Source organism: Pavona decussata, unplaced genomic scaffold (genome assembly GCF_977016875.1).
Source record: "Pavona decussata unplaced genomic scaffold, jaPavDecu1.1 SCAFFOLD_179, whole genome shotgun sequence".
NCBI lineage: Eukaryota > Metazoa > Cnidaria > Anthozoa > Scleractinia > Agariciidae > Pavona > Pavona decussata.
This window is the reverse complement of record NW_028145589.1, coordinates 1,104,820-1,124,776: the sequence shown is the minus strand read 5'-3', so window position 1 is coordinate 1,124,776 and position 19,957 is coordinate 1,104,820. Positions and strand designations below refer to the sequence as shown.

The 19,957-nt window shown below is 38.9% G+C and overlaps 2 protein-coding genes across 3 annotated transcripts in view; one reads left to right on the top strand and one right to left on the bottom strand.

Annotated features, from left to right (window-relative positions):
• The window catches only part of LOC146463347 (uncharacterized), a 32,591-nt gene extending 20,433 nt beyond the window's left edge, over positions 1-12,158 (bottom strand). For both annotated transcript variants that reach the window (XM_085084602.1, XM_085084603.1), the window contains exons 1-7: positions 11,939-12,158; positions 11,681-11,744; positions 7,563-7,783; positions 6,838-6,906; positions 5,364-5,532; positions 3,465-3,605; positions 2,937-3,116 (exon numbers count right to left, since the gene is read on the bottom strand). In XM_085084602.1, coding sequence (XP_084940728.1) covers positions 2,937-3,116; positions 3,465-3,605; positions 5,364-5,532; positions 6,838-6,906; positions 7,563-7,783; positions 11,681-11,744; positions 11,939-11,977 — 883 coding nt within the window. In that variant the 5' untranslated portion in view covers positions 11,978-12,158. The remainder of the gene's footprint in view (positions 1-2,936; positions 3,117-3,464; positions 3,606-5,363; positions 5,533-6,837; positions 6,907-7,562; positions 7,784-11,680; positions 11,745-11,938) is intronic.
• A 3,961-nt stretch (positions 12,159-16,119) lies between these two features.
• LOC146463346 (folate receptor gamma-like) lies at positions 16,120-18,742 on the top strand. Its single transcript, XM_085084655.1, has 2 exons — positions 16,120-16,232; positions 16,361-18,742. The coding sequence occupies exon 2, from the start codon at positions 16,378-16,380 to the stop codon at positions 17,155-17,157; it is 780 nt and encodes a 259-aa protein (XP_084940781.1). The 5' UTR covers positions 16,120-16,232; positions 16,361-16,377; the 3' UTR covers positions 17,158-18,742.
• The last annotated feature ends 1,215 nt before the right edge of the window (positions 18,743-19,957 follow it).

Here is a 19,957-nt window from a genome sequence, read left to right as displayed (position 1 = left end):
ATGCATTTTCCAAACAATAAGTGAACGAGAATACTAAGAAGAAAACGCTCTATGATCCAAAGATTTTCAGAGAATTTCTCGAAACTTGCGACGAGAAAAGAGAAATAGAGAATATTACGCCTGCGGAACTACAAGCAATCATCAAAAAGTTTGTGCTTGCTGTTTGAAAAAAAAATAACTAACGACAAGGAATTCCACGAAGCACAAGATATTTTAAAGAAGAAACAAAAGCAGTTAAAATCTATCGGCAAAGGAAACCGACCCAATGCAGCGGATCCGCTCTCAGATGAAGATATCGCAACGTTTTACAGCTGCAGAGTCTTAGGAATTGACTCTCCTAGAGCTCCGCTTAACGCTCTATGGTTGAACAACTGTATTTACTTCGGGATGAGGCCTGGTAAAGAACAGAGAGATCTTTGTTGGGGTGATTTGCAGTTGGAGACTGATTCAGAGGGAAACTGCTTCGTCGAGTTCAGTCAGGAAAGACAAACGAAAACGGGCACTGGTGAAAACCCTCGCAATGTGAGGAAGAAAAAACCTCAATTGTACGAAAACAAGAACAACCCAGATCGCTGTCCTATTAATACTTACTCGGCCTACAAAAGTCACCGCCCTGCAGACATGATGACCGATGAATCTCCTTTCTATCTTGCTGTTAATATTGAAAGCCCGAAACCAGGCCAAAAGTGGTTTAAATGCTCCCTGCTTGGAGTCAATTCTCTAAGAAGCATGCTCAAGAACATGATAAAAGACTCAGGACGGAAAACGGACAAAAAAACTCGTGAATCTCAGCACCAGAAAGCATTTGGTTCAGAAGCTGGTGGACTGATAATGATGTACATACCTCCAAACGAAATCATTCAAATAACTGGACATAAAAACGTCAACTCGTTGAATAACTACTCAACTTTATCAGATAAGAAACAACAACAAATTTCTGCTGTGTTGTCTAACACTGCTAGCACCTCAAAACCTTGTCAACTGTCTCGATAGAAGAGAAGACTGAGTCGGCTCGCTTTTTACCCGATTCATCTACAGGAGGTTTATTTCAAAACTACAAAATCGGGACGGTAAACGTTCAAGTTTATTCCGGTCGTGCTGAACAGCCTTCACGGATTCGTAGTGAAAAGAGACTGAAAATAACCGTATCTGATGATTCAAGCCAGAGTCAGTAATGGAGTTTTCCTCAGAGTTTGTAAAATGCCCAGTATTTATATTAAATCCAACTTTTCAATCTCCATCACGCATGTTTATTGTCCATATAACAAAAAGAAAATTAAACGGTGGCTTAAAGATATGAATTTTATTTTCTCGTGTTAAAAACAATATTTTACTCACTCGCTGCGTTCGTTCGTAAAATATTGTTTTTACCACTCGAATATAAAATTCATATCTTTACGCTGCCGTGTAATATCCTCTATATATTTTGCTCGTTCTCTTGACCTTATTTGGTGAATTAGCATAATAGTGGAATAATAAATCATAGCATTTCATTTCATTCCTACTTCTTCGTTAAAAAACTCAATTTACTTTAGAGCACGGACGAGCAAAATCAGTAATTAGGCCTGGTTCAAAAGTCGAGCTTTACATGTGCGGAGCCTAAAGCAAATACGCCATTTCCGAGTTGCCGTAAACCTCATCATGATTATGAAAGCGAGGCTAAGTGCAAAGTTTTTATTATAAAAATTAGTTTTCATTCATATGAAAACAAAACTAATTCTCATAAGAAAAGCTTTGCACTTAGTCTCGCTTTCATAATGACGTTTACGGCAACTCGGAAATGGCCTATCAGCAAAAGCTATTCCTTTACATTAGTTTAAGGGGGCTAGGCGCATGTAAAGTCTCGAGGGGGTGGGATACACAAGAAAGTTACACGTGGGAGGATCTTCCCCGAGGTTCGAACCCTTACGCTTTTATATTTCTTTTTCTTTTTTTAAGAAAAAAGGTAGCCCTTTCATATATCCTCTATAGACCCACATACCTTCCATAGAAAAACTGAATTTCTTATCGTTAGGTCTGTTCGAGATACTTTAGTAGTCCGTTTTAAATGCGTAAATGACAGTTTCCCCTAACCTTTTCTATGTTTCTATACTTCGGCTCGTGAAATCCCTACCTTTTATATACCTCCATAAACCTCCCCCCACCCCACCCTGAGTGTAAAGTTCGACGATTGAACCAGGCTTAGGAGCAAGAGTTAAACTTTAAATAAGGGGTTCTGAGAGGTAACTCAAGCAAGCGGCCAGAAAATCTCCAGAAACGACTAACTAACCGGCAGTATGTTGACAGATATTAGCTTCAAATACTCCCTTAGGAAAGACAGGGGTTTTTTTTAATTTGTAATCCATAATCCGTAACGTCGAGCTCTTCCTTGAATTATATTTTGCATGTTTCTTGTCTTTCTCTAAACGTGTATGTTGAGATTTTAATCAATTTTAATCGACTTTTCTTCTCTCACTCAAATCTATCAATATTTCAGGGGAAGAAAAAGCAGGGTCCAATTGCATAAAGCGACTATCTTTTTGACGCAACGCTTCCCTGCGTCTAGGAGGATTAATCCTCTCATATTGTCATGGACTACGATTAACAAGTGAGAGGAAAACGGAATGCGTGAAAAGCCCGCAGCACATTGTCGCATTGTCGCAGAAAGCTGCTTGTCACTGATCATAAGTTCCTTTAGTCCACCATAATCACCAATGAATTGCTACCGTCCGATCTCGTAGAAGAGTCAGTAGAGCAACGGTTGATCAAGTCCGGAGTTCGTGGCGTGGGTTCAATTCCTGCCTAGGTCAAATACTCTTTCTTTGCCTTGAATGGTCTCCCATTTCCTTTCTAGGGCTAACGTTCTGTAGGAAGTTCACGGGTTTTAACATACACCGGAGAGTTAATTCTCGGAACAATATACCAATAAAAAAAACATTCACTGCATTTTGACTCACCGTTGCACTTTAGTGGCCCGCACTGTTGTGGTTCAGCGGCACTTCTTCTGAACCTCGAGTGATGGTGAAGTAACTGGAACTCGTGAAAATCTCCTCTATCTTCGTCAGCGTCTATCTCCATGGTAACTTCGGCTTCAACGTCCCGTCTTTTTCGTGACCTGGGATTTTCTGGATGAGTTTCTGAAAGGCGAAGCGTGAGTAAGATTTTATTTGAGAAAGACAAAGTTGATCACCCATGTCCAGAGTGTTGGACGAAAAAGAAACTGATAATATTTGACCTGCTCTACTGACATGATCAGCTTTACATCTTTCTCATTTTCTAACATGTTCTGACGCATTTCCGCAAATGATTGAATGGTATATAAATAACAGATAGCCTCCACAGAAATAGACAGGGTCAAAAGGGTTCATACCATCATATTTCCCTCGTTATTTTGAAAAAAGTCTATATAGAAGAAGCTGGGCTGTATAAGAACGTTTATCCTTAGGTACTACATCTTTCCTACAATACGATTAATTTATATTTACCGTTAATCACGATCCTTGGACAGTCAAATTTCAGTGTCACATAATCTGTGACCTTTTCCAAATCTTCCCGTGTGGTTTTGTTAGAGCGGTCAGGGATATCTGCTCTCTCTCCAAGACAGTCGAACTTCTTTAGTATCAACACTAGAAGGAAAATAGAGAAGAAAACAAAGAATCCTGGACATCCATCCACATTAGCATCAGGGTACGAGAGAACCATTTTGAGTCTAACGGTCTTTGGGCTACTGAAATCTTTTTTCTTTTCTCTTTGCCTAATATAAGGTCGGTCCCGTATTACCCTTTATTATGTAGACACGAGTGTTTTACTGAAAAACAAATCCGGGACCCGCTTGGCATATTTTCCATATCCTCACTAGTGAGGGTATTGATGACGTCATTTCCCGCTTTTTCACGGTTGTTTGTGCAAACTGTTTTTGTCTATATATTTATTTTATTTATTTATAAACTTCGCCAGAGGGGGGGAGGGGGGAAAAACATCATCATCAATAACGAGACTCCTTGCATAAATGAAATTACAGCATAATAATTAAGTATTGACAACTATTTAACAACACATTTTAACTAATAATACAGGTAATGATCTGCTTTGATGACATTTTATGCAGACACTTTCGAAAGTTTGAGGTACTGCGGGATCGTACACATTTAAAGTTAAATCTATGTAGTATGCCCTCAAATTAGTTTTAAATACATCAATAGATTTTGTATTGTCCTCAAGAAGTCTGGAAGTGTATTAAATGCTCTTGAAGCTCTTAAGTAAAAAACTGTTCGGGAACGTGACAGTCTTAGCTTTAGGTATATCTAAACGGTGGCTTGAAGATATCAATTCTATTTTCTCGCGGTAAAAACAATATTTTACCACTCGAAAATAAAATTCATATAATAATTTCTTCTTGCCGCCGTGTAATATCCTCTATGTTTAGAGAACTTTAGATTTTCGCAGGAGTGCGACCTTTAAATTTGAAATTATCCACGTTCGCAGGACTCTCGCTCTTTCCTGTAGCCTAAAAGTAGGTGAAGAGATCCCAGAAACAAGATTGTGAGAAGTGATTTTCTAAAGCACACGATCTAGATTTGAAAAGTTCTCTTCGTACTTAATCTCGTACTTGAATTAAAATCCCTGTTATGTAGCTACGCTGGTTCAGGATGAAAAGAAGTGTTCTGATTGGTAGGCTCGTTTTCACGCCGCTTACTCGGAAAGCGCGGGCTCATTTCCTGAACAGTGGCTGGTAATCGGGCTTACCTAACTGGTTGCCTTTTTGGTCGACTTTTTGGTCCGAATTTTACTGTACGGAGTCCTTAGATGGGCTGCTCACGAACTTGATTTCAAAGAATTGTGTCAGTTTAAAAACAGTTGCTAAAAAGAGGGGCATTTTTAATTAATTGAGTCAAACCTCTTCCTGGGTGTTTTACGTACCCGAAGTCTGAACAAAACAATTGTCAAAATGCCACGAAAAATATCTATTTTCAGCTTTGGTTTTTGTGGTGCGCTTGCTATTAGATATGAATTAAGATGTGTGCGCTGCTGTCTGCGGCGAGGTCCATCCATAAACTTGCACAAATTAATGGACCAATATCTTCCCTGCACGGAATTCACACTAGCTGAAATAAATAACGTATCTCTATGAATGAACTTTAGTCCACTTCAAAAATTGTGCCAGGAGAGCTAAAGAATGTGGAATTAATCTCCTGGACTAGAGACTGGACTAGACATTCCAGCGTGTGAAGTGTTGATAAAGTGAGTACTGGCTGAATGGGAGACTAATGCGATCCATTACTGTGTGAGTTCTTCACCCAACCTCAACATTTTCTTGGAATTTGATACCATTTTTACCCTTTTAATAAAAAGACAAACACAAGACGGGTGCCCCCATTTCTTACCAAGGCTATCAGTGTTGTTAAAGTAGTCGATAGTGGCATTTCCCGACTCGTTGTATTTTACCAAAAGAGCCACAGCTTTCCCCATCATTTGTATCAGGGTCTTGACAACGTTTACGTCGCTCGGTCTTGAATTCTTTGGGTCGATTTCCTTAGGAAACTTGACGCCAAGCTAAAAGAATAAATGAAAGAAAACACTCAGTGAATCACAGTATATTTATTGACACAGCCAGGGACAGGCACGGCGCAGTGGTGAAAGCATTCGCCTCCCACTAATGTGGCCCGGCTTCGGTTCCCGGCGTTGACGCCAAACGTGGGTCGAGTTTGTTGTTGGTTTTTGTCCCTGCTCCGAGCATTTTCTTCAGGTTCTGCGGCTTTCCTAGCTCCATAAATCCTCTCTTCCACGTCCTAGAGCACCTTGGTGCTCCGTTAGTACACAAATTACGTTTACGCTTACAGGTTTTTATGTTCCAAAAGTTAAAATTTTCATGTTTCGTTTATTTACAACCATTAGAGAATGAACCTGATTTTGTGCAAGGGGGTTGGTACCTCATCGCACCTAGTTTTTTTTTAACTAACAGGTGGTGCACAATGGTTTCTAGCACTAAAGCTTTGACGGATCAATACTTCCACTCTTTATCAGTTAATACAAAAGTAATGGTATCAAATAAATGCCTAATTTCTGGTTAACATGTTATGGTTGTTTTCTCGTCTTAGTAGGTTACCATAGCAACAATATAGACGATGAGAAGTCCAAAGACTACTGCAAAGCTGACACAACGTAATATATTTTAAAACAATATTTGGGCTGGCGAAACCAGCCTTCTTCAGGATTAGAAGTTACTAAATTATATAAATGAAATTACAATATTATATTATTTAAAAGCAACAATATAACCTGTTAAAAACGGCACTAAATTAGTTTTAGAAGTTTTGATAAAAAAACGGTGACTCCCATTTTTATTACATAACTGTAACCAGCATGCCAAGATCCAACTTGTTTCAAAGGTTAAAAAATTGTAGGAAAATCTTCAGAGCCACCTTAAATTTTCGAAAAGTTAAGGTGGCTCTGAACCCCTCCCTACAATTTTTCGGAGGGTCGGTGGTTCACGGCTAGGTTGGTTTTCTTTATTACTGTGCTATTTCCTTAGACAAGAAACTTTGCTCTCGCATTGTCTCTCTTCACCAGGTGTATAACCGTGCAATGGATTAGTGCCCCATCTTGTGGAGAGTAGCAATATTCCTAGTTGCTTCATGCTACAGAAGCCGGGTTAACTCCGTCCGTGCGGGCTACGTATTTACCCCACTTTACCCTAGGCGATACCAAACATACCAAAACACGAATTTTAACCCCCATAAGATAGACGGGCATCCCGTTTAGTCGAATATGGGAGAGTCATTCGGGAACTTGAACCTCAAATTTATACGGATTGGGATGATCACGCACGAGGGAATGTCATTTGTGTGAATTCCATACCTCTTCAACCAGAGGTCCAAACTCCTGGTCAATGTCTTCTCCAGACGGCACCAGCGGCATCAGATTATTCTGCGACAAAGACGAAAAGAGACCGTCATCTCACTTAGTGAAAACAACAAATTTTAGTGTGACCCCAGGCCTAGGAAGATATCATAACTTGTGAAGGATAAGAAGTGTGCTGGAAAAATAAATAAATATAAATAAATAAATAAATAATACAAGTACAGTATCTAAATTACAATAAGTATCAATAAATCAAATAGAGTTTACGAGAATGTATTTTATTCAAGATAACTACTTCGCTTCTCTTTCCTAATGGGAATCACCTCGTTACCAGGGAAAAGGTCAAGGAGCGAGGTTGAAAGAGAATAGAAAGCGGTGATTAGCGGAAGGAGGGGTGAAGTCAGTTCGTCTGAAAGCTGAAATGAAAGTAACTGTGCCTTTCAGCCATAACCACTATGTCAAGCTTCATGCCTCGGAAATGCTTATATATAAATAGGCTGGCAAAACACCTAGATGAACTTTGTGCAGTTCTATTGCGTCCTCCTTTCCTTGCAAAGAACCAGAAAATTTCAGATTCGAATCTAGCAATTATAACTGTATCTGTTCCCAACTTATCCATATTTGACATACTTATTTTTGGCAATTACACTCACTATTACAAGAAAACGCACCACCCAGCTACAAATAAACGCTGCGATTGGTTTGCAACTCAACTGATTTACCTGGACAGAGGAGGATTGGACAGGAACGACCGAGGAGGGCCTGGGTGGCTCCGCGGTGCTCATATTCCCGGATGGCATGGAAGAATTGATGGTTGAATTCCCGGATGACATGGACGTATTGATGGTGAAATTCCCGGATGGCGTGGAAGCAAGAGATACAGTGGAGGCATTTCCATTGGCGCTTAAAGTTGGAGAAGGCTGAATTCTGCTGCTTACGCTCACTAATTTAACGAGAAGATAACACACTTGTTAGCCATAAGGCGCACTGATCAATAGTTAGTGCAGCTTCGTCCATAAATCAGTTAGAGCAGATGAGGATACAATGTGTCCTTATATAACTGGCCGGGGCGGGGGCGTTATTAGAGGAACATATTTAACAATTATTCCACTCACGCTTGTTGGATATGAGGTGATGGATAGCCAACGAGGCGCCTCGCGCCTCGTTGGCTCTAATCATCTCATATCCAACAAACGTGAGTGGAATAATTGTTTTATTAAAAACAATCAAGAAATATTGCTAGATTTTGCTGATTTCGCTTTGCAAGTACAAGTTGAAGACAATTTAATGGTTTCTAGTTCTCGGCTTTGGTATATGAGGCATTATACCATGGCCGCTAAGCCAATCAAATCGCTCGAATTGCATTATATAACGATCCAGTTTTTAATAATATAGCTTATAGAAATTTAAAAACAATTTTGATAAACCTCAAAAGAGAAGCCATTACTGCAGAAAAACAGGCATTCGAGGAAATTTCAATGTGCCAAGAAATTATTTGTTGTGGAGGTCGTGCGCACCCAGACTTTGTTTCCTCCCACAACGGAATGGAAACGGGCAGTACAAAACTACCTGAGTTCGAGTTATTTCATGGTGGTAGGTCTTTGTTAGAAAGGCTATGGAAAATTAAACTTTTCAATCTACATTCAAAATCTCCGCTTCTTTAAGAAACTTAAGTATTGCAAGATACTTGGCCATTTCATAGCATATCAGGCCCTCTGAGTTTGTTTGTTTGTTTGTTTGTTTAATCAAGGTAGGCAAGCTCTTCTACTGAAATGTAAGATAGCGAACAACAATTATAGCCGAAAACGCCATCATGACAACAGATAAGTTTTACAAACGTATAATCCCTGATAAGGCCTTGAAAGCTTTTAATTTGCAATAGAATCCGAGCCCAACAGGTAACGTATAAATTTTTGGCCTTATCATCGATAGGATTACTTCTTAAGGCTGGTTTCCATATGATCGCGGATCGCAGATCGCAATAAGGTCTGCGATCATATGGAAACCAGCCTTTAGATAGAACATGGTTCTATCTTCTGCGATCGTCTGCGATCGCGATCGCAGGATCGCAGACGATCGCAGAAGTAGTTTCCATATGATCGCAGACGATCGCAGACCTTATTGCGATCTGCGATCCGCGATCATATGGAAACCAGCCTTTAGTTGAATTATATGATACTGTACGGATGCTTTGTACAAATAGATATATTTTTTCTGTTATTCTCTTTTGTTTCGCCTTGGTGTTTTGAATTGTAATGTTTCGCTTAACTTGTAAACTTAATTCATAAGAAGAAGAAGTCCGTGCTTGACTGAATATCGGAAATATTTCCACATATATCCCCAGCTGTGCAACCAGCTTTTCTTCATGATCATAAGTTGTATACGGATTCGTTCGCGTTTCAAGTTGAAAAACAATAATAAATAAGATCTTTCAACAGGGAGCTCACGTCACAAAATGGGGCTTTCAGTGAGGCCCTGCATAACTCTAACGTAAGAATACAAAAAAAAAAAAAGAAATTACAAATATAGCAAATTTAGTTTGAGTTAACATATATTTTTTTATTTAAACAATATTTTATCTCAACGTTTACTCTAAGAGCAAAAAAAGAGGTGCTCATCGCGAGAGCTAACACCGTTTACACTAAATTTAAAAAACATCACGGTCAACAAGAAGCAAGACATAACAAGAAGTAGCTAAACACAGCTAAACAGCTAAAAAAATCACCAACAACAAAAATAAATAAAAATAATAATGAAAATAATAACAATAAACAATATATTAAAATTACACTTAAGAAAAACGGTTGATTGGGAGATAAAAGACTGAACAGAATGAAACACTCAGTTTACATTAAGTTGAAAGTCAATACCAGGAACACCATTTAGAAGCCAGTCAATTTTTCTCTCATCAGACGTGGAAAGCTATCTAGCCGAAGTAAAATGCCAGAAAAATGCGATAAATAACGTTTCAAACGAGTCAAAAACGAGAACTCAACTCAACAAACTTAAGTGCTACGAAGTATAAACGGAAAAATAGACGATAATGAGACAGAAAGGGGCGGACGCGAAGCTTAACGAAACAAAGGTTGCAAATCACTCTTATTGTTCTAAAATCCAAAAGAAACATAAAAGTCTTTTGTCCACCATCTATCTCCCAACAAGTGTGCAGCGTAGGCAAACAGTATTTCACACAGAGCAGCAAAACTCGGGCAAAACAAAAAATAGTGTTTGGCATCTTCAATAGGTGCATCACACAGAGCACAAACAGCCTTACGCGAGGGTGAAAAATTGACGCTGCTCGATCCCTAATGAAAAACAAATAATTACGAGTTGGAAATTTCATACACTTCAAAACATTATGCTTAAAACTGCTGAGAGAAAGGGACTGGCCGACAGCGGAAGGAAGACTGTTCCACAATTGTGTTATATTACGATGACCAGTCCCCCCAGTTTAAAGTTACAGATCAGAAACGTGCTTTTTGTCGCCTTGGCGTAATATTTGAGAAGCTTTGAGAGTATTCAGTTCCTCTGTTTAATATCTCCCAGGAAAATTTGAACGGATTCTCTCGTTATTTTTAGCCACTCCGAGACGTGAAAACTGAAGTAGAGGGTAAACCAAATGAGACGACTTAAGGTGTATTGAATATGATAATCCATATCTTTCATACTTAGTACAACAGATTGCACGCCAACAAGTTGGCAAAGACCTCTGTGTTATCTTAGTACACAAGTGAAACACAGTTAGCGGCTAAAATGAAGAGGAATTAAAATATGTATACGGTAAGCCGCAGCGACTAAACTTATAGACAGCGAAAGTCTAACCACAATAATTAACAACAAAGGCTGCGTGATATCTGTGTACAGCTTGCACGAAAATTTAGATAATCGAGATAAAAGTCCTCATTAAACTGAAATGACGGAAAATAAAGATATATTATCTTGATGAACTGTTTCGTGCATGGGCCTTGTAGTGTATTTTCTACGTAAATTCTCAAACCAAAAAAGTGCTGAAAATAGAGAAAACTTTATATGAAGATTGAAGAAAAATAACCTGTACCGCCCGCAAGTTATCTGTCAGTATGGATTTCATGATGCGCGGAAAAATTAAGTTAAACAATCATATAGTGAAAACAAAGGGAAAATATATATTTTTTATTCATTTTGTAATGTCTCAACTTTACTGAAACTCAAGCGCTGTTTAGCATACCCTGATGGGTTTTCAGGAAGACACAAGCCTCGAGTTTAACGGACGGAAAACACTCAACATTAGTGAAGTGTTTATCTCTCAAACGAAATATCTTCTTTATGAATAGAGGGCACTTGTTATCAGGAATCTCTCTTACGAAATATCTTCTTTATGAATAAAGGACCTTTATTATTAGGAATGAGTTCCTCTTCAAGACAAAAATGATTCTGACTGACTATTCTTCGCTGTTTGTCTTTCAACCGAGATGACATTAATTTCCATATTGGATGACTAGTTAACACCTGCTCTATGGAAAGTATCCTTGCAAAAAGCTAAAAACATCATATTGAAAATAAACTGAAAGTGTAGTTAAAATCCTACTGCAATGCCAAACTGGTCTAGCTAATCATAACGAAAAGTAATCCACCTTCATGTTCCCTGCAAAATCGCACCCATAATAAAGAAACTAATTCTTTGTTTACATTGAAAAGTTTGCAGGTTTAAGCTACCTAAAAAGCGGACCGGACGTTATTGTGAAATTATAACGTTTTGACAAAATGTGTTCTATTCTCCCGGCTTCTTGTGTCTTGATTAACAAGTAACAAGTAACAATTAAAAGGAATGACAAATCGCGAAAAAAAAACTTTAATTTACCTGTTAATGACGCTGTGGATTGACTCAATGAAGATCCAAGATGCAGAGACAGCAGGCAGATAACCTAAGTCAGGGAAAATTAAACAAACGTAGAGATCATATCTTTATCGTTTCTTGTCAAAACCTGAAATATTTATTATACTTAACGGTTAAAAAAGCCAATATACATAGCTTACAACATTGGTATAAATTCTGCAAAAATAACTGAAATTAAAAATCGGATTTGTGTGATGTTTTGAGGGAGAAATGTTTTCGTACCTTCAGGATAATAGATATGTCCGAACGTCTTGCGGCCATATTGCGTTAACCACAAGGTTTGCCTTTCCTAACCAAGGGTAAATTGACAAAAACAGTTATCAGGCTTGAATAAATCGTTAACAGGCACGCTGCAGTTGTTTCGAGCTCAAAATTCATTAAAGACGGGAGAGTTACATGGTTGTATTAACGGGGCACTGTGCATAATTTGACCAAGGACCGATAGCTCATTATTTATTAATAACAGCAGATCTTCGTAGATATTGGCATGTTTTATTTAGCAGGTGACGAATAAAGTACAATACTCCGCGGTTTTGGTCATTTTAACGGACAAATTAAACCACTGAACAAACTCTAGAGCAGTTCGGTATAATAACTCTATTTGCGAGTCAAGGAAGTTCATATTCTTTTTCTTTTTAAGCGTTGAGGAATGTTAAAAGTCCTTAGAATTTCCCCGTTGGTATTGTTTTGTTCGTTTCCATGGAATCCTGTGGAAATTTAAACCACCTGCTCAATTTCAAGAGATTTGATTGGTTGCTTTGTTGTTAAGTCACGTGCTTAATTTGTAAAGCTAATGCCAGGTTCTATGTACTCTCCAGTCCCCCTCGTCTTTCTTTGTTTTGCCTAGGAACCCTACAGGATCAGTAGTTCACTCTTATAGGATAGAAGAAGGCCATTTTTTTTGGAAATGAGTGAGATTATTATGAAGTACTGAGGATTAAAGTTATTGTAACGCTGAAATCAGTGGATGCATTGTACGCTGCATATTAAAAGTCATGAAATGTGCATGCCCGGAATGTGGGTACTTGCGAGAGAAACATCTTACATCCCTGGCCCCTTATGTATTTCGTCTTTTCTCTCAACAGTCGTCCACGAGAAGTCAAATCACCCACCGGCATGACTGACCCACGCTTTTTATCTTCCTACCACTCGACGACATCAGTCATTTTACAGATGGAGGCGTCATAATAGTTTCATAAATCCGAAGGACCCTGATTCAAATTGTCCTCTAGGGTGTAGGAGTTCTTTCACGGTGGCCCATGTTGTCCTTCTTTGTCAAGCTATATAGATAGCCAACTGGTAAGCCTCCCGCAAGTTGTGAATTTTACAACTACTTATGTTCCATCTGATCCCCTCGTTTGTAGTATAGTGTCCCAAATTAGCACTGCTGTGCTAAATAAATTGTCATCTGAATAAACTAGTGTATTGATTTGATGAAAAGTACGAGTTTGCATTGACTGCTTTATAGGTCAAAACCTTAGCCCAGATTCCTAATAATTTTCTTCCACATCAGTTCACTCCTGTAGATTATCAAGGAATTGATAGTGATCGCTGATTGGTTGGAATCTTTTTCTAGCTGCCAGTTAGTTAGGAGCAGTAAAGACTCTCTTGTTCTTCACTTTCATTGGCTCTGATTCGCTCCTGCTCCAAAACAATAATCCCTTCCCCTAAAAATACCATAGTTGTAGCCAGGGATGATCAAATCGTAAGTATCATTTTTTTATACTATGACATTCAGGAATCCCAGTAGAAACCCGAAACGTTTTACAGGAAAGCTACCCAGGCAAGCCACCCCCACTTAGTCCGAAATTTCTCAGAAGTGCGTCACACTTTCCTCAGGCGAGTGCATAGTGCACGAGGGTGACTAGCCTGCGAGCAAGCTCTCTTGGGGGTTGGGGGGCGGGAGGGTGAAAGAGGGGAGAGCTTGCAACGATGTCTCAGGAATTTGAATGCCGCCCCCAATACTCCCCGCGGCTCCCTGCTGTCCTAGCTGTCAGAATTTAACCAATCAGCGCAAACCGCGGAAACGATAGCAAACGTACTGGTAAACAAACACGTGAAAGGTACAATGTTATCAAATACACTTCGAAAGACGGGAATCCTTGCTGACAAAAACTATAGTTTCTCTCCTCTTTCCCCCTCCCGCCCCCCACTCCCAAGAGAGCTTGCTCGCAGGCTAGAGAGTGAAACTTTCAAAAACACAGGGAAAATCTTTGTGATTAATTTTCAACAACGGGATAATTTCAGTTTATGGTTGTCGCCTTACCTTATTTACAATGTGATTTACAATTTGATCGCCATTCCTGATCTTGTTTCCACCCATTGGACAGTGAGTCTGTCCTCAGCGAAAAGGTTTTAATACCGCCAGCAACCGCCTTCTGCACCCAAACCTTTGCTTAGGGCCACGTATCTTAGTGCGAGGCCAGTTAAAATCACGTACAATTCTTGGTAGTTCTCTGCTGAGATGGGACACATTAACTTTTTCTTTGTGAATGGACTGGTCCGGCAGACGTTTGTCCAGATTCCCCTGTAAGAAGAAACGAAACCAAAACTCGATCCCTTTTAACAGAGACCTTTCTTCTTTTCTGTTCGCTGCCATTGCTTGTACGTGCAGAGTTAACGATTACAGTAGAACCCCGGTAACTCGAACTCGGATAACTCGAACTGAGTCTCAATTTCCTTGAATTTGACCCAACTTTTCAGTCATTTTTACTCGGTTAACTCGAACTCGGATAACTCGAAAACCCCGCTAACTCGAACTAAATTTCGTTTCCCTTGATCAAAATTTACCCTGGTAACTCGAATTTCTGGTTCCTATAACTCGCCACGGATGTGAGATATCCCATTAGTTTTTCTTATCGTGTGATCGAAGTCAACACTAGAATAAAGACTGAACGACGCAAAAGGGAACATAAACTAAGTTACATTCACAGTATTGCATTGTCGTAAGAATGCATAATCGTTACAGTTGTTACAAAATGTATTAGTTTCTCGTGAAATAAGTGTAATTTGCACTATATTGTATACTTAAGCTGAAAATCAATAAAGTATTAATTATTAACCTGGAAAATTGAATATTTTAATTGACCCCGATAACTCGAAACCCCGCTAACTCGAACAGCTTTTCGTTTCCCTTCAGAGTTCGAGTTACCGGGGTTCTACTGGAATTTTAAAATACTATAAAAATGATTAATCAAAGACTCTGTTGACAGGTAATACTAGCCTATTACTGGAAAGTAACGTTTACAATAAGTTAATTGATATACGAGCCAGAGGAGCCACTATGAGATTCTCGGTTTTCACGAAAAAATGTTTACTCATGATTCACGAATCACGAGCCACAAAAAAAAGAAGATCACGGATCTTGCTAGGCTATCAATTCACGGCGGATCACGGCTACAACTCAGCTCTTCCAGGTGTCACGAGTTTTTTTTTTTTCAGCTCAAATCACGCGTCACGTGTTACCACCCTGAAATATGAGAGGAAGTAACAGAAGGAGACACTAATAACATAGATCAACATAGGATCGCTGAGCGGAAATGGGAAACCCGACGAAACTACTCGAACTTTTCGGTAATCGAACTTAATCGAACTCAATCGCACCAAATTAAACGATGTGAGTTGCTTGCACTCAAAAGTCATCGTCCCACTGGTAATTAATTGTTACACGCTCTCTCAGTCTTGTGACGCGAGCTTGGGCTGTCTGTGGTTTTACGCTTGCTTTAGTGTTTAATTTTTTTTAAATATAAATTTTAGGCCTGTATTAATCTTGTGGGGGGCTTGTAAGACCAAACTGATTGTAGGACTGACACTACGGCAAATGGCTTATTTACATTTAGTATCAACTTCCTGTAGAGCCACATACTGTTACGCTTTGCGCCCTATGTAGCTAATTTTATATGCATTCATACGTCGTGCACTGCGCATAATAATAATAATAATAATAATAATAATAATAATAATAATAATAATAATAATAATAATAATAATAATATGTTTTAATAAGTGCAGTCATTGTCTTCGACAACTTCGAACAGTATGACGAATATTTCCTTTTTCCGTATCGAGTGTTGGACAAAACATTTCACACCTCAGCTATCCACACCCTGGCGCCCCTCCCCCAAAACCTGTCAACGGGATCGGTAAATTACATGTAAATATACCATTGTACATGGCCTCCAATTTCAAAAAACATCTCACGAAATTAAGCAACAAAAAATCTAAAAAAAAAAAATTATAGGAAATGACAAGATTATTCTATCGTTGATAGTTAAAGAAATATTTTCCCTGTATTACACAAATTTTCACCGTCAACTCGCATCCTTCGCGCATGTGCAGCATGTACGTACAGATTCCCGCGAGAATCCTGATTGGTGGGAAGTAGTGAACGCTGATTGGTGAAAATCATTTTGTATACATCACAGTGGTTCCAGATCCAGAGATCACAGAACACTCAGCACACTTCAACTCAGTTTATGCAATCTGGTTGTTGAGACGAAGGATCAGAGAAGAGTTGGTAGGTATTAAAGTTGTTTTGTATGACCAACTCAACAAAGGACGTACCAAAGCGATTACAGAACTTTAATTAAACGAATATCGTAAAGTGTGTTCCTATCTGACGCGCTTTACCCATTTTATTTCCAGCACGTGCTCGATCTAACATGGCGCAGCTGTGGGTGTTTTTGCTGGCCGTTTTCTCTGTGGTTTCGTCGTCCCTGGCTATAACAGACGAGGAGGTTGACAAATATTTGAATGTTTGTATGAGTGCGAAGCACCATAAAAGCAAACCCGGGCCCGAAGCTGATTTGTTCAAAAAGGATTTCCACTGCACGCCATGGCGCAACCACGCTTGCTGTAAAGCGAACACAACTCGCAACATCAAACAAGATGGATCGTTGTCGCTTTACAACATGCATTGGGATCAGTGCAACAGAACCATGTCACCAAAATGCCGCAGATACTTTGAGATTGACCAGTGCTTGTACGAATGCTCTCCGTACATGAAACCTTGGATTATCCGTGACCTCAAATCGAAGAAGACTCGCAAAGAACGCTTCCAGAACGTGCCCATGTGCAATAAAGACTGCGATGCATGGTTCGACGCTTGCAAGGAGGACTACACTTGCTCTGGTAACTGGGGTGATTATAAAACATGGAACTGGACAACGGGCATGTGCAAGATGGAGTGCAAGACCTTCAAGGAATACTTCGGGGGGCCGGAGAAGTTCTGCAATAAAATTTTCAACCACTCGTGGAAATACACCCAAGGAAAGGCCGGAGAAGATTGCATGACCTTGTGGCCAAATGGTACAACCAATATTAACAAGAAAATTGCTGAGAAGTTTGCGCGGGAGAAGCTAACTACGGGATCTTTTGCATCTAAGCTTGCTACAGGCTCTGTGACAGTAATTTTACTGACCGCTTCAGCTCACATGATTTAATTTTCTTATGAAACTGTGAATGTACATGTATGGTGTGTGTGACATTTTCAAATTTTAGCGTGACTTGTGAAATCGTTATGCTGAAGTGATTGCTATATAATCAAAACATTAATCTTTTTTAAGCCGATCCGATTAAGGATTTTTGTTGCTTTACTGTACACGAATTATGTCGTTGTTTATTCATATATCCTTGCATATTTTGTTGAAAATAAGCTCAAAAGACCTTGTTAACTTGCCTCGTATCCCATGAGCATTGCATTCTTTTTGTTTACTTGAACCCATTATCTTAAACAATGACGAGTGAGGAGGCATTTTGCCAAAAAAATTTCTCCATAACAATGCAACATTCCTTAAAAGTATAAGCAAAGCGGACGGTAAATTTGACTGTGTGAGTTGTTTTGACTTGGGAATTGTGTAGGTGTAGCAGGGAAGCCTTTGATCTATCAGAAAATGACGGTTGTAAGAAATTTTCTGAGAACAGTAAGTAGACATTCATATATTTTGCTCATTAATTACCATCTCCAAACATTTTTTTTAATGAGATGTACTGATTTCTGAAAAGGTTTTAAATGGGATATAATTAAATCCACAGAAAAATTCATTTTATGTAAGTGTTTAAGAGAACATACCATAATTTAGTTCTCGAACACTAGTACTAACCATTCCTTATTTATACAGTTGACGCCCAATAACTCCAACCCTCAACAACTCAAACCTTGCGCTAACTCGAACTCTTTTCAATTTCCCTTGATTGAGGTTTGAGTTATCGGGAGTCGACTGTAGGTTGCTTCCAAAAAACTGAAAATTTTGATATTGGTAACATACCACAAGAAATTTAGGTAATAGTCAGGTTACGTTATATAAACTGGTACACATAATGTTTGGTTGTTATCTCGGTGTTTAGAATTTTGAAGGATGAAAATAGTAATATTTTAGGTAGGATGGTTTGACTTTGTTGGACCATTTCAGAGCCTACCAAGCAACCCAGGGATATGCGGTTTAGGAATTCTTATGCATGAACGCAAGATGCAGCACTCACTTCGGGACCTGTCGTATGAGCTATTGATTCTGTTGAAGAGTAATGGCGCTGATACACTCTTGCCACTTGTCTCACAACTTTGTTGCAATACAATTTGCATGAATCGTTGCCAAGTGTAACATGCTCTGAAATGAACATGCCTCAATATTTTTGTTGCAGCAAACGTTGCAAGAAGTAGAAGTCAGTTCTACTTCTCGCAACAGTGACTGCGACTAAAATGTTACGAGACAAGTTCATTTCAGGGCATGTTACACTAGGCAACAATTCGGGCAACTTGTGTCACAATGGCGCAATGATATTGCGAGATGAGTTGCAAGCAAAATTGCCTAGTGTAACAGCATCTTAATCCAATATTTTTGGAAGTGATGGCCAAGTACTTTTGAAGGGAACTTCCTTAAGTTGACAATTTCGATGAAAATATTGCTATAAACATTATTTAATAAATTGTAATATTCTAGTCATCAGTGTGGCTCCTGGCACCAAGCCACATAGTGTGTATTAATTTGTATTTTGTAAGTTACTGTAATAAAGAGAAAAATTAGCTTGGTTCCTTTTGTCTTTTAACAAAAATGTCACTGAGCCACCTACTCTCCACCTCTGCTTATCATTACTTTCAAACCTTCCTGTTTGTTGGTTGAAATTTGAATCTAAATTCATGCACTGTCCAGTACACTGCCCACAATTTGAACCCCTGGATGCTTAGCAGGTTCAAGCTAGGAGACTAGTGGATCAACTGAGCAGCTAAAATGCAAATTCAATTTGCAACTCGTGCCTTAAATTAGCATCTCTGTGTTAATTTTTCCTGCTGAGATGCACTAATCTCCCACCTGCATGTTCAAAATCTTGATGAAATGCCTGGCATCGGTAATATTTACATATAATTTGCTGGGGGTAGGGGAAAAGATGGCGCAAACTTTTGAGGATGTGCGACCACCTCTTTAAATCCTTTGCTATTTACAGACCAAAATATTCAATTTCAAACAGGGTGAGTAAGGTCTTAAAAGGAAAAACCAGAGAATGACTAAACTGGAATTTCCTTATGACTGGGAGGGTTAAGAATATTTCCTCTGAAAATAGGAATGTTCTGTCAGAGTTAATCCCTATTAGTACAGTCAAGTGAAATGTCTGCCTCCACCCGATTGATACTGGGTGTTTGAACTGTTTGGATCTAAAATAGGTGTAGATTTTAACCATTATCCTCTGAAATTTTGTGCTGGAATCCAATTTCCCCTGAGGGGTGGGGAGGTGGTAGGGATGAACTAATGGAAGCCATGACAAAATAATGATCATCATAAGGAAATCAACAACTGAAAAATTGTATTATACCCAAAAAGGTTTTTATTCAAACAGTCACTCCAGGTTTTCAACCTAAATTATTCTAAAGATAAAATGCCTTGTTTTTACAGCACAATATTGTGCCCTCTTTCAGTATTAGCTAATATTACTACAGCTACATATTTTTATTTCATTGCAGACACAAGATTGACTGTCATTGTGCCCGTTCCAAATGGTTTAACATGAAATGAAAACTTTAATCAGAAGTCCAACAGCAAATAACCATGGGAACTTGTTATACTGCTGTGCAGCCATGAATGTGCACAGACAATAAACCATTTTCATTCCCTGAAAAATGCCAAAACGAGACCAGATAGAAATTACAATATTTTTTATAAAACGACATTGAAACCTTGTAAATGAAATGTCTGGTCTGAGAAAGCATTTTTCACACTGGAGACTCAAAAGGAATGATCATCTTGTACA

Bases quoted from the DNA above. Each gene is read 5' to 3' on its own strand.
- LOC146463346 (XM_085084655.1), top strand. From the start codon at position 16,378: ATGGCGCAGCTGTGGGTGTTTTTGCTGGCCGTTTTCTCTGTGGTTTCG.